This window comes from Coptis chinensis, unplaced genomic scaffold (assembly GCF_015680905.1).
Source record: "Coptis chinensis isolate HL-2020 unplaced genomic scaffold, ASM1568090v1 utg912_pilon_pilon, whole genome shotgun sequence".
In the NCBI taxonomy this organism is placed as follows: domain Eukaryota; kingdom Viridiplantae; phylum Streptophyta; class Magnoliopsida; order Ranunculales; family Ranunculaceae; genus Coptis; species Coptis chinensis.
The window spans coordinates 255,196-277,658 of NW_028238191.1; the positions used below are offsets into that span (position 1 = coordinate 255,196).

Sequence of the window (22,463 nt, forward strand, 5' to 3'; positions counted from 1 at the left end):
CAAATGCTCAGATGTTTAATTTGAGTCATTTCACACTACAATCCATTGACGTTATTTTTTATTACAATGCCAATGGAACTCATCATACAGTTTACCTTTCTCGCTTGACATTGATTATGTTCCTAGGTGTTGACGTGTTGTTGAGTGACAGCCAAGTCAACCAACCCATACCACCAAAAACCATACTGAAAAAACCAACCGGTGGACAACGACACCCACACATGCAATACACATTCTTTAACGTATATCTTTTCCTGGTCCCATTAAAATAAATGCCCCGTGATATATAGGGTGACGATAGCCGTATAGATGTAGGGCTGTAAATGGGCCGGCCTAGGCCCAAAACCCAATTGAATTCGAACAGATAAAATAGGGAATTAGAACTTAAATGTTTTCCCATAAAACTATTGAGTCAGCTATGGATATACCCCGTCCGACCCGATAACTGTCCGGCCCGAAAATTAAGGTTATTTTTTTAGTTTTTCAAATAAGTACTATTAAATTTGTAACTACAAGTATACATAAAATGTCAAGAGACTTGATGGATTAGTGTTGTAGTGCCACATATATAAGGCTTGAGTTTGAGTCTTACACTCTTACTACACTCTATTTCAATTTTTTTTAGAAAAATAATAAAAAAATACACTATTTTCATGTAACCTTATTGGACCTAGGTTAGGTCAAACCTGAATCCGATCATGTCCAACGAAATCTAGACCGAGACTTGGACCTTCTAAATGTAAATATAATCAAGTGAGCGGAGCAAAACGATCTTAGCAGAAGGGGGGGTATGCGGACAAAAACCAAGTTAGTTGGTTTCTATCTGTCTGTCCTCAATTTTTCTCTCATTTTTTCTTCGCCCCCAATACCTTTTCTCCTTCACCCATCTCTCTCTCTCCCCCGCATCACCCAACTCTCTCTCCCCCCCCCCCCGCAGCTCCGCTCAGTATACTAGTTTAGACGGGACTTAGACATAGATGAATTATGTTCAAGTTGACAGCCGTATATAGATGTATTTATAGTGGGGTACTAGTTAAAAAATGTTGTCACTATTGGGGTTAAACCCTGACCCATGCCCTGACCTGACCCTGACCCTGATCCATCTCCTTCCTCAAACGCCGGATCAAAAAGAAAAACACAAACACACTCACAAACTGACAAAACAAAACACAAAAACAAACACACACTCATAATCATTTCTAACTTATAACACGAACACAAACACAAACACAAGTTTGAGATAAAGCCTCTTTTTTGCAACACTTTTTTTAACGTACACTTTTAATGGCTCCACCAAACTATGAATTCCAAGAATGGTGGAACAAAGAAAGAGCTAAAAACAATGAATTATTTCTAGACCCAACTTCATCCCACAACTCCAACCTCGAGATCCATACTCAAATCAACACTAATGACCAAGACCATTCTGTAGGGAAAGAACACAGAACACGAAATGCCAGGCAATTGTCTTGGGTCTGTTTATTAAAATTCCAACAGTGTACACATTTCCTATCTTGGGCCTCAAATGGGCTACTGTCGATTTTACGGACAGCGAAAAGGAGAATTTATTCATCCAATTCTGATCCAGATGGTTCAGTTTCATGGTCTGAGTATAGACTGTATCGAATTATTAAACTTTTTTTAGGACTAGTTATATTGTTGTTGTTATTTGAGCTGTTGGCTTATTTTAAAGGATGGCATTTTAGTCCACCTACATTGCATTCTTCTGATGTGTTGGGATTAGTTGAGCTGGTTTACGCGAATTGGTTATTTATTCGCGCCAATTATTTAGCCCCACCGTTGCAGATTATTACGAAATGTTTGTATTGTTTTGTTCTTGATTCAATCTGTGGATCGGATAGTTTTGTTACTTGGGTGTTTTTGGATTAAATTTCGAAGGATTAAGCCGGTTCCTGTGGTGGAACTTGATAAGGATGTTGAGAGTGGGAATGTTGAGGACTACCCAATGGTGCTTATACAGATACCAATGTGCAATGAGAGGGAGGTAAGAACATGTAGGTCTCGTAATTTCTTACTTGATGTTTTGTTTAATATTGGGTTGTATACTTGTGTTTTGTTCATGATTACTCATTGACAAGTGTAAATGTTCAATGTAAATCGTATTTGTGTAAGACAGTAAACATGGCACCTGTTAGAGGTAAGAAAAGGCCATCCGCCAAAAACTTGTAGAGATTGAACAATTTGAACATGCCACTGAGGAATGCAGATCAATAAGATTATGCAGGTTTATGAGTTCCGACAAAACATGCATGTAAAAAAGACCTTGCAATAACATGAGAGCTTTACCACGTTGAAACCTTTGGCCAAACACCAGATGATTATATCTGCTGAAAACTCCTACTGTATACGACACCCTCCAAAGGTAATCCCATCCCGCTTCAGATGGCCTTACATTATGTAACAAATCAATGCTCCTTATCCCTTCCTCCAATAAGATTGTTGACACCAAGAACATCCCAACTAAGCACTACACCTTAGAGATGGATTTAGAGTACTTATTATACACGTACCGTTAACATACACCACTGGATGGTGTCACTTCTAGTACCACTAGTTTCCCTTCCAGACACAAGACACTTTTTTTTTTCCTTCCTAAAACCTTAAGTGAGTAGTTATCATTCACTTATAGTTGAACTCTAGCTCTATCAGGAAGCTCTTGAAGGAGAATGTTTCTCTTGAATATGGCCTGATATTCTACGAAATTAGTGTGTGGAGCATATCTAGCAGCTTAGTGAATCCTTATAATAGTATTGCCACAATGTTTATTGGATGGCGTAACTCCAGATTATGCATAAAAATCCATTCAATTAGTAAGTTAGCCCAGCTGTGAAAATATAAATAAAAACAGTTTAGTAAAGTGTGCTGGCGTCTGGGTCACCTTCCATTCATTTTTCATTGTAGTTAAATATCATTATACATTTTAATTTTTCATAAAATGTTTCAACAAGTAAGCGGTCAATTAACCTGTGTGGGAGTTTATGTGTACTATCTTTGAAGAGTTATATGCATTGGGTTCTGAATGAACAAGTACTTAGCTTCATCACTGCTGGTTTAGTTATTATGAATAGGTCTGCTAGTTTTAGTGACTACATGTTGTTGTTAATGGTTTATTTATTGGGTTGAAGTTGTGGTGATAAGAAACTGATATTTTGGGTGGTATACAGGTTTACCAGCAATCAATTGCAGCAGTGTGCATCCAAGACTGGCCAAGGGAGAGAATGCTTGTACAAGTTCTAGATGATTCTGATGATATGGATGTGCAACACATCATCAAGACTGAAGTACAGAAGTGGCAGCAGAAGGGTGTGCGAATTTTGTACAGACATCGTCTTATTCGCACAGGCTACAAGGCAGGGAACCTAAAATCTGCTATGAGCTGTGAGTACGTTAAGGACTACGAGTTTGTGGCAATATTTGATGCTGATTTCCAACCTGGACCAGACTTCTTGAAGAAAACTGTTCCCCATTTCAAGGTATGACACTGCTATTTTGCCAGTTTCTAAATGTTCTAACTTCTCACATTCTAGTTTGTCCTCTTCAATGATTCATACTTTATTGGAATTTGAAAATGGAAACTTTGGATTTCCCTAACTTCGTGTGAATACTCATATTTGAATATGCCAGTCTGTTTGAAGCTTATTTAGATGGATGTATGTATAAGCGCATACTCATGGATATATAGACAGTTTAGAGGCGATTTGGTATAGTTAACTATCACGACCTTTAAATGCGACAGAGGATACACATGTAATATTTTTGTTAAGAATATGGGTTAAAATATTCCTACATGGGACAAGAGACAAGTCATCATGGCTTAATCAAGTGTGGTCTCGCCTTTACTAGTACCAGGGTCCTTTCAGGATATAAACCCAGACCCATGGGCCAATTTGTGGCCCAAGCTAAATGGGTGGTGTAAACCAAGGTCTGGCGGTGCAGTTTACATGTATATATATATATATATATATATATATATACATGTAAACTGCACCGCCAGATATATATATATTTTTTTATGGTAGAGTATTTTGTTTTGACATGGTAGCAGTGTAGCACCCACATTGTATCAGTACTTCATTACCTCCATTTCATCTGTATTTTTTTCTCTTGGAACATTGCATCTGGTTTCAGTGACTCACATGGTTGACATTTTATGCATAACAGAAGTGTCAGGCCACAACTTCAATCGGCTATTTTAGTGACCTCCATTGCATCTGATATCTTATAGTTTTCATTGGATAGGTTCTTTTGTTTTTTACAGAGAATAAAATCCATCTATCTCAAATGAGGATAAAAAATGTTTAGGATCAGTAAATATATATGTATTATATGATGCAAGCTACATATGCTGCTGGTGACATGATCCACATATAAGAACATAGTTTTAAGGAAGAGAAACTAAAAGGTAATACTGGTTATAGCTTCTTTTTTTTAAAAAACAGTTAAAATTTATTTTCTTTCTACTATTTCTGAAGGCCAACGACGATCTAGCATTGGTCCAGGCCAGATGGGTTTTTGTAAACAAGGATGAGAACCTGCTTACGCGGTTGCAGAATATAAATTTATCATTCCACTTTGAGGTTGAACAACAAGTAAATGGTGTATTCATCAATTTCTTTGGTTTCAATGGAACTGCCGGTGTTTGGAGGATCAAAGCTCTTGAGGAATCTGGAGGATGGTTGGAAAGAACAACCGTTGAAGACATGGACATTGCCGTCCGTGCTCACCTTGGTGGATGGAAGTTCATATATCTGAATGATGTAAAGGTTTGTTAATTGATTTAAGCCTTATTAGCTTTTTCAGATATAAAATAGCCGGGATTCTCACGAGCTTTCTTCCCTTTCTCATATGCAGTGCCTTTGTGAGCTCCCCGAGTCCTATGAGGCGTACAAGAAACAGCAACATCGCTGGCATTCAGGTCCAATGCAGTTATTCCGTTTGTGCTTCTTTGACATCCTTCAGTCAAAGGTGAGGAGGATGTCATCTTCCTCCCATTATTATCATCTTGTGGAAGTTCGTAGAATATTTATGTCCTCTACAGTTTACAAATCTTATTTTTGGGGAGTGCATATACTGCCATTCCAAGTTTTCCAACTTAAGTTCTTTATATTTATTTAAGCACATATATATGCATGCATAAACATATGATTGATGTATTCGATATATCCAGTGGTGTGTTTTGATCATTCCAGTATATGTAAGGGAAACATGCGATTCTACATACAAAAGACAGACACACTGAGGGAAGCACGCTTGTATAATTGCATCTACTGGAATTGTCAAAACATATACTGGAAGTATCAATTTCCGAGATACATCAAGAAGACTTGAAGACTAGAAGATTTAAAATACTAGGGTTAATTAAGATTACCCCCACAAGGAATTCATGTCATGAGTTATCGTGTACCCTGTATAGTATTCCACCTTAAATGTGTGCACTGCATAAACTGACTAAGTCCATTCTGGCCATTCAGAAACTTTGTTTCTGTATTTCATTTAAAGTTGGTTTATATCCTTTCTTCAGCTGACATTTGTTTCTTGCCTTTTCAGGTAAGTTTTCCAAAGAAGATGAATTTGATATGCCTTTTTTTCCTCTTGCGGAAACTTATCCTGCCTTTCTATTCGTTCACTCTTTTCTGCATCATTCTGCCTCTCACCATGTTCCTGCCAGAAGCTCATTTACCAGCTTGGGTAGTGTGTTATGTACCCGGAATAATGTCCATCTTGAATATTCTTCCAGCACCGAGATCATTTCCCTTCATAGTTCCTTATCTTCTATTTGAGAACACAATGTCCGTCACCAAATTCAATGCTATGATATCAGGGTTGTTCAAATTTGGTAGCTCCTACGAATGGATAGTTACTAAAAAATTGGGAAGGTCATCAGAAGCAGATTTAGTTGCCTTTGCAGAAAAGGAAGCTGATCCACAAGTGCAAAACACAGTGCTCCATAGGGCTTCATCAGAGTCTGGTCTTGACGAGCTCAACAAGCTAGAAATGACCAAGAAATCTGGGAAGAAGAAACGAAACCATTTGTATAGGAAGGAACTTGCTCTTGCATTTATACTGTTAACTGCTGCTGCTAGAAGCTTGTTGTCTGCACAGGGAATTCACTTCTACTTCTTGCTGTTCCAAGGGATCACATTCCTAGTTGTTGGTCTCGATTTGATAGGGGAGCAGGTGAGTTGACATAATTTTCAGCTTCCGTTGTGGCTTTCTTTTAAAGTTGCTTGTTCAAGTGGCACTCGAATGAAAATTTAAGCTCGGGATGAAAGGTCACATTGACTGTAACGATTGTATGCCAAAGTTCAAATAACCAAAGCCACAGTTGTAGCTCATCTGAAGTTGTGAGTTGTGACTCTTGGTTGCATCGTCAGGTGTAAAACCTTACTACGTGACCAAGCATCAAGTGTCTGCAAATGTATACATTTGTTTCTGAACTGCCAGATGAAATTTGTAAACTGTATAAAATGTAAGGCTTGGACACAGGACAGAAAATTTTCTGAATTTATTTGTTTGTGTATGTGTCATGTGTTATGTGTATGTACTTACTTTTATTAAATCAATCACATATTGATCAGTGTAAAAGTGCCCCTTCCGTTCAGTTCTGTCAATGAGTATTGATCACTTCCGTTCAGTTTTCTGTTGTTAGTACACAGTACAAAGATATCTTCTTACTTTTTTTATTTCATCTATACCCCCAGTGCAAAGATTAAGTTTTACTTTTTACCACTGAAGTACTCAGCCATTATCTAAATAGTTTCCGTTTCCCTGAGCGAGTGAACACGCCCAGTGACATTGAAGGAGAATAATCAATTATCCCCCTACTACTAGTGAAACAGTGGTAAAAACTTCTAAAGGCATCACCAATGGGGGGTGTAAACCGTATAGAGTGGAAATTTTACACCCCAAATATAAAAAAACTCTCTCCAATGGAGATGTTATACCGTAGGTAATAGTGTATTAGCTAATAGAGAGGGTGGGGAATTCTCTCTCTCGCTATTAGTTAATAAAAAGTCCGGGCAACACTCGAATTGACATCTGAGTGAAATAATTTTTGGACGTCACTTGGAGTAATGTTCCTTTCTAATTCTAAATAATTTTTTTAACTCGGACGTCACTTTAAGTGATGTCCCAGTTTAAATTAAAGAGGGACCTAAAGTGATATCTGAGTTTAAAATATATTTTTTTTTACACTTCTCTATTGGAAAGTATAGAGTGTGGATATTTATAAGCTATATAATAGTATACAATTCGAAGTGTAAAATCTTAATGGCACCTACGTGGAGTTTAGGTGGAGGTGTAATTTTACACCCCATTAGAGATGCCTAACAATAAAGGATGGCGTATCTGCAATTCTGCATTGATTGTAGAGCTCTTAAACTATAATACACTAATACTATTCCTTGTTGTTTCCTATTCCTCGACATGATGAAGCGATTGATATGCTCTTTCATATTCCCAATAGCGTTTGCCAAATTCGTATTAAAAGGCGAGATGAAAGTATGAGTTACTCCTTGCACTTTCATATTCCCAAGGACAACAAAGGAAAGTCACCAGTTCTTGATCAGCTTATGGAGTTAGTCCTAATCAGTTATTTAAGACAAATTATAGGTATACATTAAAGTACACTGTAAAAATGACAGGAAAAAAAATTGCCTATCAAAACTTCAATACAAACAATATAACCAATAGTTTGGTTGAAAAGATTTATTAACATGCAGAGGGAATTGCATAATAACAAGAACAAGGTGGGTGCTCTGGCAAACAAATGTGGTCAAGCATCTTTTTCTCATGTTCACAATTGTATCACATAATATTTTATACTAGTATCAGCCAACGAAGTGTCTCTTCCCTATGTGCCTTTGACTCTCATCAATGTATTTCAACATTCTATTGAACGAAGGATCATGGCTAAATAAGTTCAGCAAAAATATTTCTAAATATATGTCATTAATTCAACTTTAAATCAGTTAAGAAACAACATATTAGTTAAGAGCACTTCTTCAGTGCGCGAGATGTATGGTGCGCAGAATTGGGTCTTATTTGTTATACAATAAGACCCAATTCTCTAAATCTTTTCCCACTATCAAAGTATCAAACACCAATTATCCAGTTATAGTTTTTGAGAATTGGGTCTTATTTGTTATACAATTAAAACATTTTTTGGTTAAATCATGACCTGTTCGGCATCTGCATTTATCGCAAATGACTAATAGAAAATTTAAGCACATTTTCCATCGGTTTAGCTTTCTTACATTGTGAATGACAACATCTCCTTTATATTTCATAATCCACAAATGCTTTCTCAGTTTGATTAAGTTGTAATTGACCAAAGTGCAATTTAAAAGGATACATGAACTTTATTTAAGTAGCTGTACACTCTCAAAGGCTTTTCCTCAACACCATGTTTCCGAATCGCGATAATCGTATCTTGCCTTATTGCCATTGGCAATACAGAATACCCCTCATAATCAATATGCTCTCCAATCAAATTCACTCTCCCTAAACACACATTAAACCAACAAGTCAACAACACCATCATCAAAATTTCAATAAAATATCGAAAAAAAAATGTACCTGGAGATCTGGCGAAAAGATCAGGTTGGTGACCGAAATTTTCGAGGAATTTGGTTTTTAAAATGTTGAAACGTAATTGAGCTTCTTCTTGTTGTGATCCTTCTCCGTACACAGGTTCTAGTGTGGAAAAAATAGGAATGGGCAATTTTTCTTTTTAAGTGTTTGGAAATAATAAGGTTTTGAGCGGTGACTTGTTTGTTTTTTTAAGGTTTTAAGGTAATAATAATGATAATGATAAGTTTTAAGGTTGTTATTAGTTGGAAGTGAAACACACAGAAGACAAGTGTTTGAAACATATTATACTTTATCTTATCTTATATATAAAGCGGATACCAGATTTCTCAATTAGTTCCCGTATTTTCGGTTTTACATCAAAGTTTTTAATGGAAAGGGTACCGGAAAGTTAGACGGCCACTTATTTTTTGTTCTCCGCAGAAAGGGTAAGTCGGTAATCTTATATATAAAGCGGATACCAGATTTCTCAATTAGTTCCCGTATTTTCGGTTTTACATCAAAGTTTTTAATGGAAAGGGTACCGGAAAGTTAGACGGCCACTTATTTTTTGTTCTCCGCAGAAAGGGTAAGTCGGTAATTTACATTATTTCCCAAGACTATAAAACTCAACGTAGAAAACAGAAACACCGTTTCGCGGTTTCCCAATTGAGACAAAAGAAAACGGTTCGTCGTCTTCGTTCCTGACCAATACCCCCACACTCCCATTCCCAAATTAACATTAAAATCGAAATTCCTTATGTTCTCATTCTACTTTCTTCCCACCAAAACTCGATAAATACACGCCGAATTTTTTTCGATCGCTGGTAATGGTTTTCTTTTTTCTATCTTATTTCCACCGAAACTTACTGCAACCAATTTTAAAATGCATATGTAGGGTTTTCGTTTCGTTCTTATCGTTTAAATTTCAAAGGTACGAAACTTTTTGTTTCTCTTGCTTCCTTCCAGTTTTGAAGGAAGGGAAAGGAGTTGGAGCGGTGAAAGCGCGAAACTTGAAAACATATATCGTGTATTGTCAAGGGTATTGGTCAAAATGGTTAGTTTTTTTTTTTCATTTTGCAGTTACATTAAAGTTTTGGAGTGCTTGGTCTGATTTCGTTTTTCCATTTTGCAATTGAATTAGAGTTTTGGACTGGTTCGTCTCATTTCCTGATTTATATGGGGTTGTACAAATGATTTGCTTAATTTAGTCTATACTCCGACTTTTTATCCCTTTAAATAATGGTGGTTTCCTTAGTTCCATTTGATATTTCTTTTTTATCGTTTAAATTTATTCTTTTTTGTTCAGCATTGTCAATTTTATCATTTGATATTTCTGTTTCAGTATTTGCTCTGAATCCAGATTGCTTCAAGCAACAATGGTCTATGTTACAAGGGAGGAGGCCAGGAAGTCAAGCTTCCTTTGAAACTCAACAAAAGGCAGAGTAATTGTGTGTGCGATCAGTTTTTGAGGAAAAGGACCACACCAAGTTTGCCACGTTCTAATAACTCGGCACCTGCAGTTTCTGTAGATTCTCATACCGTTGTTTATAAGGATGGTACATCTACGACAACCACAACTACGTTAAACAGTGCACAACATTCGTGTCTAGATTTTAACAAGGAGCCAAATATTACCTTTATGTTCATAGTCGGTTTCTTTTCTTTTTTCTAATATTCCCTGAAAATAGTTTCGTTAACATAAATAATAGGAAGAATGACGGAACATGCTCGATAGCAGCTCTTAAGGAAAGAAGAAATTTTATTGGATACGAATGAATGAATCCATCACATCCAGGAGGTTTAACCTTGCATTTTCTTGCAAGTAGCAACAAGCTTTCGGAAAAATGGCACAAAGTAAGTTTCATTAAAGTGCTTTTAGATAATGGATTGTATGTTTGTTTTGTTTTCGTTCATGATCATATGAATGTTTCATAGTTCCATGTTTATGTTCGATTGATTCCACTTAAGTGTGTTTATGATGCAACTCTCATGCACTTATGGTTCTCTTCTCTTTGCAATGGGGCAGAAAGATGAAGCCCAGTCTAAAAGAGGTATCCTTATGTTGAAATACCCAATTGAGCATGGGATTGTTACCAACTGGGCTGATATGGAGAAGATGTTGCATTAGAAAATTCCATTCTGCATCTTATTACTTTATGTCTCTTTGGCTTTTCTGTGGGCCTATTTTCTACACAAATATGAATCCCGAGTGTGTAGGATTCATGTCTCTATGTTTTTTTGTTCTGATCTTTAAAGCAATTAGCTTGCTGTTGGAAATTGTCAATGAACATAATATCTCTCTCACTGGCTGCTCCCAATGTTCGTCATCCTCATATTGCTTAGCTGCTACACTGTTTCTGAGTACAGCACCTCCGGTCACAATGATGGTTCTCATCTTCGTTGGTTGGTCTCACATGAAACCCTACCTTAAAATATGGGATGTCCTTCTGCTAATCTTTGTTCTGGCTTGCCAAATTCAGATGTCTTACACTGATTTGGTTATGGACAATGTTATCAAATTTGGCCCTGTTACGGATGCTCGTTGCTTAAACAGTTATATATTTTACTCTACTTTCGCTTTTTCGGTTGTGTCCTTTGTTGATAGTACCTGGAAGTTGCTTTTCCTTCTGGCTCGATGATGCAGTCGTAGGCTCCTTTTTTGCCCCATATGTTCACTTTCCTTAGCGTATATCTACATTTGGATTATGAAGTATCTGTTTGGATCATCCAATAGATCCTTATGGTTTTGTCAGGGGTTACATGTTTGGATTCAGCCCTTAACCTGCTTTGAATCAGTAAACGTGATTTGGAAAAATTACATGAAACATCACTGCTTCTGTATATGGATTTATATACTTTCACGCGAGTCGGCATAAAGCTTCTTTCACGATCTACAACAATGGTATTCTGTAAATTTGTTCCGCTATAGGTTAATGGAGAAGCTCTATTGAAAGCGATGCCAATCTGTGGTGTTCATATTGGTTTCTCATGCATGATACAATTGATAATATACTGATGGAGAGACTCGGATTAAGTAGCATTTTACTAAGAGAAAAAGGTAAAGAGCGAATCAGAATACATTGAAATCAGTACATTGGTAATTGAAGCCAATCAGTCTCTATTGGTCAGTATCAGATACAGAATTTTGAATTGGGACTGGGTTCTTACTGAGCAGAATTAACATCAAGCAACCACCGTACAACATGATGTCGGTTGCAGAAGGGCCACTAGAGGAAGTTCATATATTTGTCTGGAATATGGATGTAGTTGCAATCATTAAAAACCGCGAAGGAATGCTGACGGCAGCTGAATGACTTGGTACATCTGTGTATTGGGTTTCTTTTATGGAGATGGTATGCCCTTGCTACTTTTATTTTCCGTCTAGAATCAAGCGTCTGTCGAATTTGCTTTTATATTTAGTAATGTGTATCTTTATATTTAAAATTACTTTATGCTTATGCTGTCAGGAAAACTGTGAGTTCAAATAAACTGTTGATGTTTTCCTATCTATATTTCTGTTTTGCTGTCAAATCCCACTTAGTTTGTAGTTGGAGATCATTGTCAGTGGACATAAATATATGTTTGTTTACAATTTTTGAAAGGGTGAAAGGGTGAAAGAGAACATTGTGGTATTTGTTTGGTAATCCAGATATAATATCTTCCTATGTCAGAGCATCTTAAGCAGTGCCTGAGAAACCCCAAAGTGTATACATTTGTTTCCCCAACTGCCCCTTTAAAAGGCATATTGTTCTCAATATATTAGTCACTGAATGGATAAAAATCATTTCAAAAGAGTCTATCTGACATATTGATCTTTTCTATGTTCTCAAAGAACAATATAAACACAAATTGAAGAAGCCTCAGAGGAATCTACCACAACCACTACAAAGACACAATTATGCATTATGCATGAGCATTCCTGAATCAGGTAGGAAAGTTTTAGATTTGACTGCTATTCTTTTTTTTTCTCTTTTTTTTTTATTACATAATGCTAATTCATTATTTGATCAGCAGTTTTCAATCGTAACTTTGGTTCCTTCTTATATTTCTTCTTTTTATAAGCCGCAATAATAACCATCAGTGATTAGTATTGAAATGCAAGGAAATAAGGAAAATGACAGCGTCACTGAAAACTACTACTGGAAAATAATAGTGGTCTTTCGAAAGTTCGGGCTTACTCTATCACGGATAAAAGGATTTGCTAATTCTCGCAAAAGGTAGTTGGTAACAGCTTGCTTTCTGCATAATATTGCTTTGTGGAATGCAGTCAAACCATCTTGGAAAGGAAATTGGTTTATCAACCGCAAAACTCAAAACCAAAGCTAATGATAAATGATGTAATGCAATGAGTCAATGACCAACATAATCTTGGAGTTCTACAGATGAATTTTGCTAAATAGTGGTCTACAAAACAAAACCTTATCATCAAGTGATAAGAAAATATACCTTATCAACTGCATTTATATCAATAGCGTGTTTCAGCAATGCATCCACAAGATAGAACTCTCCTGATGCAGCTAGAGTGTGTAGAGGTGGCCATTTTCCCTGAAGCACAACAATAAAACTATGCATTATAGTTATCAATGTTATTTACCACACCACCAATAGGAAACTCAAATCCTTGAAGAAGAGAAGCAAGGCCACAGTTCTCCAGAAAACTTAACCAGGACCAGAAGAGTTGCAAATGCAGCATTACTAACAATTTTACAATACCTGTATTGAGTGAATCATGATAAGGAATGATGGTGTAAATAAGTGAGTGCTCCTGCCTTTGCGAAACATTGTAACACATATTAAACATTCTTCAATTAATTGACAGGCATAACCAAAGACAGGTGTTGACTAGCAAAGTCGGTAAAACTTTTGGGTGATGATACTAGAGGTCTAGAATAGAAGGATTAAACTGGAGGCATACTGTAAGTTTGTGCGTACAATTATGAGACTATGAGATTGTTTCGTGCAAGGTGAAATTGGCTTCATAAAATAATTTGACTAGGTTGTGCTTTGTGTCTGTTTGGCACATTTGAAGCTGATTATGAGGCTCGGCCATCAAACGAGTGTTGCTTTCTGAACCATTACGGCTATAGGGAAAAGTTCCTGTAAGCTCAGACAGTTCTGCTTACTCTACATGGTATTTGCGCTCTACAATTGTATTCTGCTTTCAATTATCGTTGGATTTGAGGCATTACCACCCACGCCTCGCTACCTCTGGCTCAGTGTTATGCTTGGGGAATTCACAACATGTTTGTTGTATGTGTTTGTTGGGTTCAAGTTCAGGCCTCAGCATTCGGAACTAGAAGAAAAGGTCAGTGAAGATGAGGAGAAAACCGGGTCCTTCGTATGGGTGAACGCGCAACCGCATATGTTGATTATATATTATACTGTGGCACTTTAAAACTGGAACCCGATCACAAGCCCAGTGTGTACTATGTGTAATCCATTGTCTGGGGCTTTGGCTAACATATTTGCGTACATGTTTATTCAATGTGTGTTTTTTTTTGGGTCTTTTGGTGTATGTACTTTTTTTCATAGCCAATTTGCTACGATTAGAGTGGATGTTGTTCCTTTCTATTGAATATTGAATGATAAAAACCATAGAGGTAGAATCGATTTAAACTCGAAAACAGCTACTGAAAATGGAAGCTCTAAAGGCCTAAAAAACATGAGTTTCTTAAGCTCCAAGCAAAAGAAAACCCCAAATAAACCAGATAAAATAGAAGTTGTAAGTTTAATTGTAATAGAAGATATCATCTTGGATGGACATCAGAATAGAATTTATAGTTTCTTGATACAAATTTTGTTCCACAAACATAAGTCTTTAACTATTGTTCCACAAACATACATTGGTGTGGGTGTATGCGGCTTCAGTGTATGGAGAGAGGGAATCCCATTATGAGTGTCATGTTGACATGCCGTGTGCCACCTCCTCCCACATTGAGTCTCAACTAAAGTATTATGAGTCTGATCGTGTGATGACTCGAGAATCTCGAATAGGCGAAAAAAGATGAAGAGATCTTCACTAAGCAAGAAAAGAAGAGGATTTAGTAGGGAAAAGGAAAAGAAGACAGTCAAAGAACAAGGAGAGTCGGAGAGAACAGGTCGGTGCTTTTAGGATTTAACACAACCGTATTTGACCTTCTGTCATTACGTTTGGGAACTAAGATAAATATATATATATATATTAAAGTATGGGTTTTGGTGATGGAGTTTGTCACGCGGTCCCATGCCATCCTTCGTCTTGACCTTGCATGACAAGATCTAACAGACTCTCTGATGAAGATATTAAGTGAGAGAGGATGCATGTTCACCAGCACTGCTGAACGCAAAATTGTCCGAGACATGATATGCGTTTCAATGTTCATATTTTTTTTGAATACTTGGAATACTTTGAGGCCTAAATGTTAGATTTATACTGAAACGTTATTGATATATTTTAACACTATACATGTTTGAAGTAATTACTTATTATTAAATGAAACCATTTCGAAGAATTTTGGTACCTATTGGTCTAAATGTCTTACTGCACCAATCATATGTAACAAGTCATAAGCAACTTACTAACCAACGAATTAAGTGCTCCTTTGCACAATTTCATTCTGTCAGGTTGTTAGTTTTTCCTCTTAAAATCCATAATAATATATGTCAATCACATTGCACTTTTGCTGATATATACTGATATATTTTTAAATAAGTTTTACTTAGGGTAAATTCATATTTTCACATTAGCTATAAAAAAACAATGCGTTTCTCACTGCACTGATACAAAACCCGTGCATTTATCAGTAAAACTTAGGGTTTAGGGTTTAGAAAGTGCATCAAATTTTTTTTTTTGCCAATACGCTTAGGTTCCAATCTCATTATTTCCTTCTTGCATATGTAAGTGTGATGTAGTTTGTTTATTTTTTGCACTATTATAAATAAACTTACTTTTTATACTACTGTTTTCTGTTGCCTTAAATTTTCTTCAGTCATGGAATCAAACGATAGTCAAGTTATATCTATGGTGAAAATTTTGTTGAACATGGAGACTCTTTATTTTGACTCCAGTGTACTAAATGATAGGAAACCAACGTATAGAAGAAAACCTCGTTTTAAGGCATTTTTAGACAAGGTTTTTATTCAACATCGCACGTCTAACATACAGAAGTTTCGTCTATTGGAAGCAATATTAGAGTTTTTAATACCAGTCCAACAATTTTTTTTTCTTTACGAAGAACACTACCATTTTTCCCAGCACACCCGTCTATAATAAGGATGTCTCTATAATCAAATTGTTGCCGCTTGACAAAGTGTTTCTATAATCATCTAGGCATAGCATAGTGCTTATGCACAATGGATCACGTTTATAATGCCTCTGCACTCTTTCACCATGCACTCTGCACCTGCTCCTAACTACTCAATCATTACACTTAATTTGACTCTCAAAGAACCAACATTCCATTGCATTATGTTAATCAAGTTGAAGCCCAAAACCTTCCAAAGTTTTGCATGTGGCGTTGGGTGCTAATAACATTTTCAGAATGGAGACCAATAACCAATGTAAGAATTCAGCGATACAACTAGCTACTCCATACATATGGTTTGAAAAAAATCAACACTCCAACATTTGAATCATTCAATCTCGCTCCATACACATGAAATAAGATCCACATTATATTGAAAGCTTTTAAATTGTAATCTTGCTCCATAACCATATTCCGGAAAGCAATTATTTACACATTCAATTCACTCCACATATTCACTCCAAATATTAACAGTGTCCACTGTCCAATGCATTTTTTCTAATTGTTTCCAAATGTGATCGTTTTTAAATAAAAATAAAATAAATAAATAAAAATTGCTTTTTTAAGCTAGCTACAAATTCTTTCTCTGTCCAAGCTACCTACTTATTTAAACCAACAAAAAAAAGAGTTGATGGTAAAATATACATGCATTCATTTATTTTTTCCCAATTTTTCTTTCCTAGCACGTGCAACGCACGTGCCCGTTTACTAGTTATTATTAGTTTAAAAACTAGTTACTGTACACCCAGGCACTTTAACAGTTTAACCAAATTTTACCATATTGGTCAAAAGTGGAAAATCCCATTCGACAGTCAAATAGTTTTCATAGTATTAATGACGACTTTTGAGAAATCTTTCTCTTGTAGAAAGTGAAGATATTAAAACCCTCGAAATGGTAGAAAAGCCTTTTGTTTTGATTCATTTAGAGTATCAACTTGAAGATAGGAACAATTGTTAACAATCCTTTATCCTTCCATCTGTTTTGATATCTATAGTAACAAATCATTACATAATCGTCGTGCCTTGAGTTACAAATTTATATATATATATCGTTGCTCAATGCCTGACAAATGCAATTCAGAACTATAACAAAGAAGTATGAGGAGTTTGTCTCAGTATCTTCTTTCATGCTTTCTCTTGTTACTACTACTAGACTGGGTCTTTGCAGGACGTGATGGGCTCACTATTAAGCTAATCCACAGGGATTCAATAGAGTCGCCGCTCTATCCTGGTAATCTCACCATGGAACAAAGAATTGTTAGACTTAACCAGCAGTCGAAGGTGCGCTTGGAACAGATGGCTTTGGTAGCAGCAATGACAAGGACAGCAGCGACACCAAACCAGACTATAGATCCTAATGGCGTTATACATGCACCGGTAACACTACAAGGCGTCTTTTACTTAGCATTGGTGGGCATTGGTACAACTAAGGTTGAGCCTTACCCATATTTTGAGTCATACTATTTTCTTGTTGACACTGGTAGTTCAGTCACATGGACTCAGTGCGAAGGATGCAATCCCTGTTTTTATCAAAAGCCACCGTTGTTTCCTTATAGGAAATCAACAACTTTTAGTGAGTCTCTTTGTGATAGTGAGGGTCAATGTGAATTTGGTATTTGCGAAGAAGGTAAATGCACTTATACTTTGGAGTATGGGAATGGTGCCATAACAGAGGGTGGTCTTGGTTTCGAAAAGTTCACATTCAATTCAAATGATGGGGGTGTTGAAGCTTTTGATCAGTTGAGATTTGGTTGTGGCTTCAAACAAAGCAATTTTGATTTTGAGCTCGCGGATCCAATGCAGAATGAGATAGCTGGGATTCTTGGATTAGGAAGGGGACCAACATCATTTCCAAACCAATTACAGCTTTCTGATTTCTCATACTGTCTACGGCCATGGTATAATGAAGGTGGAATTCAAAAAATTAGTACGTTCTTGCGTATGGGCAATGACGTACGTTTCCAAGGTGGCCAAACAATACATACCACTCCACTAGATCCACATGGATCACATTACTATGTGACTCTGGAGGGAATTTCCTTTGAAGGAGTTCGACTCCCAATTGAGGCAAGAGCTTTTGCACGTACGCCAGATGGCAAAGGTGGGTGCTTTCTCGATACTGGATCCCCGTGGACAGTGATTCAGCGAAAAGAATATGACATTGTTCGAGCTGCAATGCAAACATACTTCAGGGATTTTAATGTGGCGCAACTACCTCTGGGCCAGGGATTGTTTGATTTATGTTATATAAATCCGAATCAAGAAGAAATTTCATATCCGTCCATGACGTTCCATTTTCATCTGACGGATTTTGAAATTGATCCTAACCAGTTATTTCTGACCCTTGTAGACGGTTTCTGCTTAGCAGTTGGTCCCCACGATCATGATTTTTTTTCTGTTCTCATTGGAAACCATATGCAAACCAACCGAAGGTTTATATATAATACTGAGTACAATTTCTTGGCCTTCGCTAGGGAGGATTGTAAGCTAGCTTCATGATCTGATCAGTGGTTGTAAAACCCTGGATCCTTCAATCTCAAATATAGTTCCCGGCAATTATAAAAAAAACGTCTTTATAATTTTGTCAATAATTTATAACGAATTATAAAAAAATGTCTTTATAATTTTGTCAATAATTTATAACGACACTCTTTGTTTTCCAATTCATCTATTTCTAGAAGATTTTGCTATCAAATTAGAATTTGAGAAAATAGGCCGGTAGTGTCCTAGCTTGTCCAGTCATATAGTGGTTGCGACAATAATAAACTCTTATCAAATTTGAATGGTGGTGGCCGTGGAAGAGAAGCATATATGTGCATATATAAATTCCTATATTCCAATGAAACAAATAAACAGGTGGGATGATAGGGAATTTTTCAAAGGTTAAAATACATTTTATTGCATCTTTATTTTGTAATTGGCTAATAAGACAATGAAATGGGAATTCTTTGTGTGTCGTGATGAATGGATTGTTTTTAGACTCCACCACTTCCATCTTGTCCATGAAACTTTGTTTTTGCTGCTTGATCCACCTATCGTAGTAGCATCCTGTCTTTAGCCCGAAGGCTCACCTCGCCCAAAGGCCAATCACATAATTACACAAGAAAGAAATTTCAACCAACACTATATAGAATTCAAACTTGCAATCTCTTTCATGAGGAGAGGGATTGTAAGTACCTTATATTCATATCTAATGAATATATGACACGATTCCATCACATTCCATTATCAAGCGATCTCCTCCAGAACATGAATCTCAACTAGTGTTCTACACCATCAGCGACTTACGCTGGCTTATAAGAAATATACCTACTCAAGTCGCTACTTCGTAGGTCGTTCATACTAGCTCTATTATATTAATGACAGATGACAGTTACATTCAAAGGGCATAAGATCAAGAAGATCAAACAAGAGGATAAGACGGAATTGATGACACACATTAAAGATATTAATGGCATTCATAGCCAAGTCTTGAGAGGAAGACGCAGGAAGAGGAAGAGTTATGCAGAAGACTATAAAAAGAAGAGACTTATCAAATATGGGGGCTCTCTCCACCTTGAGGATGCTAGGCTAGATCTACTCCACCTCCTCCATCTCTCATTCCATCTCCCAAACTGGATCTCCATGAATTATGTTTGGGTTGATTATAGTTCTATCATAATAGAATTAGAGATGGGTTAATTTGTAAACGGCGCCATTGCTATTGCTGGCGTAAACAGAATAGAGAGGTACATAGCTCTAGCTAGCATAACTATGCACTCCAAAAATGAATAGAGCAAGGAGATAAAGTAGGAATCCTCCACGATTAGTGGTGCAAGCTTGAAGTCCCCTCGAGGATGAAAAGCTGGGAGAGGCTTTCCCCGTCCCCTTTTCCGTCGCCTCCATTTCCAGACTACACATCCTCCAAACACGAGTGACGAAATCTTCTTTACAGCCGAGGGCCTGCCTAATAAGGAGTACGAATAAGCATCAAAATTTTCCCCACTCATAAAAAAGCGCTTCTGCATCTTCCAAGGAAATTGAGAATGATGATTCCTCGTAGTAAAAGCAGTATTAATGCGTTGTTGTCTGAGGAGATGAGTGGAGAAATTGCGGGCAGCGTTTGTTGCTGCCTTGTTAGGCAGCATCAGCAAAGGTCTAAAAAAAGACATTCTGCCAAGTAGAAAAACAAATAGTTGAATGCAACATGCAAGTAAGAAAACCAGTCAATATCAATATAGTAAGAAAGAAGAAGTAATAAAAAGATGTGGCTAAATTCAACTTATTCTTTCATGTAGGAAGTTCAAATACAATCAAGAGTTATTAAGTATTAGGGAGAACCAGAATGGAAAAAGAGTTTCTCACGGTGGTTTTATGTTATTTTGGGTCGTACGTGGTGTGAAGACTAAGGGGCCTTAGGCCCGTAGTCCTAGATTTGACTACTATTGGTTTGTGTACATTACATTAACATCTACTCTTTTAACTTACTAAATAGCATAGTACAAAATATCAGGATATGGGTATTTATCGATATTCAATTTCTGGATATGTATCGTAGATATATCCTCTTCTTTGGAGATATTTGATATTATTTCACATGCAAATATCGTGGATATATCCAAAATATCGATAAATATAGTAAATATTGTGGATATTTCTTGATATATCATAATACATTATTTATAATTATTTGAAATATAATAGTAAATATTAAATAAAATTGTTATATATACAAAATATCGCCAAATATCTCTAAATATCATAAAATATCATAAAGATTGCAAATATCGTCGAACTAGTGCCGATATTTGCAGTCGTATATATCTCTGAATATATCATGATATTTATATATCTTTCTCTAAAATCTGGATAGATATCCCCAAATATCACGATATATCGGAATATTTTGTACTATACTAGATAGAACACATCTTTTATCTCCCAATACGCTGTAAATTCTATTACAGTACCCATCTAACATGGGATATCATTTGGGTTTAGTGTCCTATGGGGCTTATCCATGGCACACTTCCTTGTGGGCTACCCTAGGCCTAAGCTTGGTAGACAATTATACAGATAGACCTAACTCATGTTAAAGACATTGGTGTTAGCCCACATCCTTGAAAAAATAAAAATAACAAGTCAAAATTCTTGAACTATATTACCGACCATCTATCAAATATAACAAAACAAAAATCCCAAGCTAATTCCATCATCCACATATACAAAAATCTACAATTATTACAGTGTGAGATGCTTGATGCTACATTACCAACCATCTCTCATAAATAACGGAACAAAAATCCTAAGCTAATTCCAGTATACACAAAAAACCTACAAATATTACAAAGTGTGAGATGCTAGATGGTAATCAATATGACCTTAAAGGACATTTACTTCTTTCAATAAAAGGACATGAACTGCATCACTCTCGGAAACAATCTGCTGCGAAGTGCCAACCCAAAAACAATTTGCTGCCACCTCTACAAAACAGGTACAAGAATCACCATGAATTACCTGGGGGAGGGGGTGAGATGATAGCAAAATGATAACGCGTAAACAAGTTAAATAAACAGTGCAGGAACGCCTATTTCACAATTCTTACAAAGAGATATGAACCAACTTACTTTGTGTCTCTTTATATATCAAGCGCATTACCTGTATGGTCGTCAATTTGATATTCAAGTTTTGCTGCCTCCTTTTCTTGATACAATCGAAGGGTAAAACCACCATTGCAAAGGTTGTGCAAACATAATGGAACAACACCAGAAGCACAAACCTAGGAGCCCAAGCGCCCCCATATGATACACATACACAAACACATAATATTATATAAAGTTTATTTTACGAATATCATATGATACACGATACGGTGCGATACTCTAGACAATATACGATTTGATAACTATGGCCTTCGACTCTTTGAATACAAGACATCCTTTGCCCTAACACAATAATCTCTTTCATGGGATACACGTGATTTTTCCCTCAACACATCACAGTCTTTTATACAGATATTGATTCATTAAAAATTAGATACTTATTGCTAAACAACCAATATTTACGCCCCAATTTAAGCCTACAATTCTTTACACCTTGGCACATCGAAGTTTTTTTTTTTTTTTTTTTTTTTTATGAAAACTAGATACTCGTGTTCTACACTAGACGTCCTAGTCAAGCCTAGGTATGATTGATTGCATAATAACTAACATTTTACACCCGCAATTAAAATTTACTTTTTTTTCCTCGACACATTGAAACTTGAAAACTGAATATTTATCTGCTCACGATGGCCCCTACTCCCCTCTACCCAAGCACAAGTCTTATTTGTTATTTAAAAACCCACATTTATAACCTAATTTAATTTGTTTTCCCTCAACACATCGTAGTATTTTATACAAATATGATTCATTAAAAATTGGATACTCATTGCTATACAACCAACATTTACACCCCAATTTAAACATACTATTTGTTACCCCTTGGCAAATCGAAGATTTTTTTTTTTTTACTATTTTTTTTATGAAAACTAAATACTCATGTTCTACAATAGACGCCCTAGTCAAGTCTAGGTATGATTGATTACATAATAACCAACATTTTACACCC

At 36.3% G+C, this 22,463-nt stretch overlaps 2 protein-coding genes and 2 long non-coding RNA genes across 5 annotated transcripts; 3 read left to right on the top strand and 1 right to left on the bottom strand.

Annotated features, from left to right (window-relative positions):
- Window positions 1-1,126: 1,126 nt before the first annotated feature.
- On the top strand, window positions 1,127-6,655 carry LOC147472711 (putative xyloglucan glycosyltransferase 6). The gene is made up of 5 exons (XM_086588344.1): window positions 1,127-2,005; window positions 3,186-3,494; window positions 4,494-4,784; window positions 4,873-4,986; window positions 5,569-6,655. The coding sequence occupies exons 1-5, from the start codon at window positions 1,967-1,969 to the stop codon at window positions 6,205-6,207; spliced, it is 1,392 nt and encodes a 463-aa protein (XP_086444470.1). The 5' UTR covers window positions 1,127-1,966; the 3' UTR covers window positions 6,208-6,655.
- A 1,596-nt stretch (window positions 6,656-8,251) lies between these two features.
- On the bottom strand, window positions 8,252-8,865 carry LOC147472712 (uncharacterized). The gene is made up of 2 exons (XR_015210710.1): window positions 8,599-8,865; window positions 8,252-8,523 (listed from the first exon to the last, which is right to left on the bottom strand). It is a non-coding gene; the product is annotated as an uncharacterized LOC147472712 (long non-coding RNA).
- Window positions 8,866-9,241: 376 nt separating this feature from the next.
- LOC147472713 (uncharacterized) lies at window positions 9,242-12,100 on the top strand. Of its 2 annotated transcripts, none has more exons than XR_015210718.1 (5): window positions 9,242-9,416; window positions 9,524-9,646; window positions 9,935-10,148; window positions 10,302-10,446; window positions 10,619-12,100. It is a non-coding gene; the product is annotated as an uncharacterized LOC147472713 (long non-coding RNA). The 2 variants fall into 2 exon arrangements; XR_015210717.1 differs by having other exon boundaries at window positions 9,559-9,646.
- Window positions 12,101-16,857: 4,757 nt separating this feature from the next.
- On the top strand, window positions 16,858-18,374 carry LOC147472714 (aspartic proteinase nepenthesin-1-like). Its single transcript, XM_086588367.1, has one exon. It carries the CDS (start codon window positions 16,974-16,976, stop codon window positions 18,372-18,374), a length of 1,401 nt encoding a protein of 466 aa, XP_086444493.1. The 5' UTR covers window positions 16,858-16,973.
- The last annotated feature ends 4,089 nt before the right edge of the window (window positions 18,375-22,463 follow it).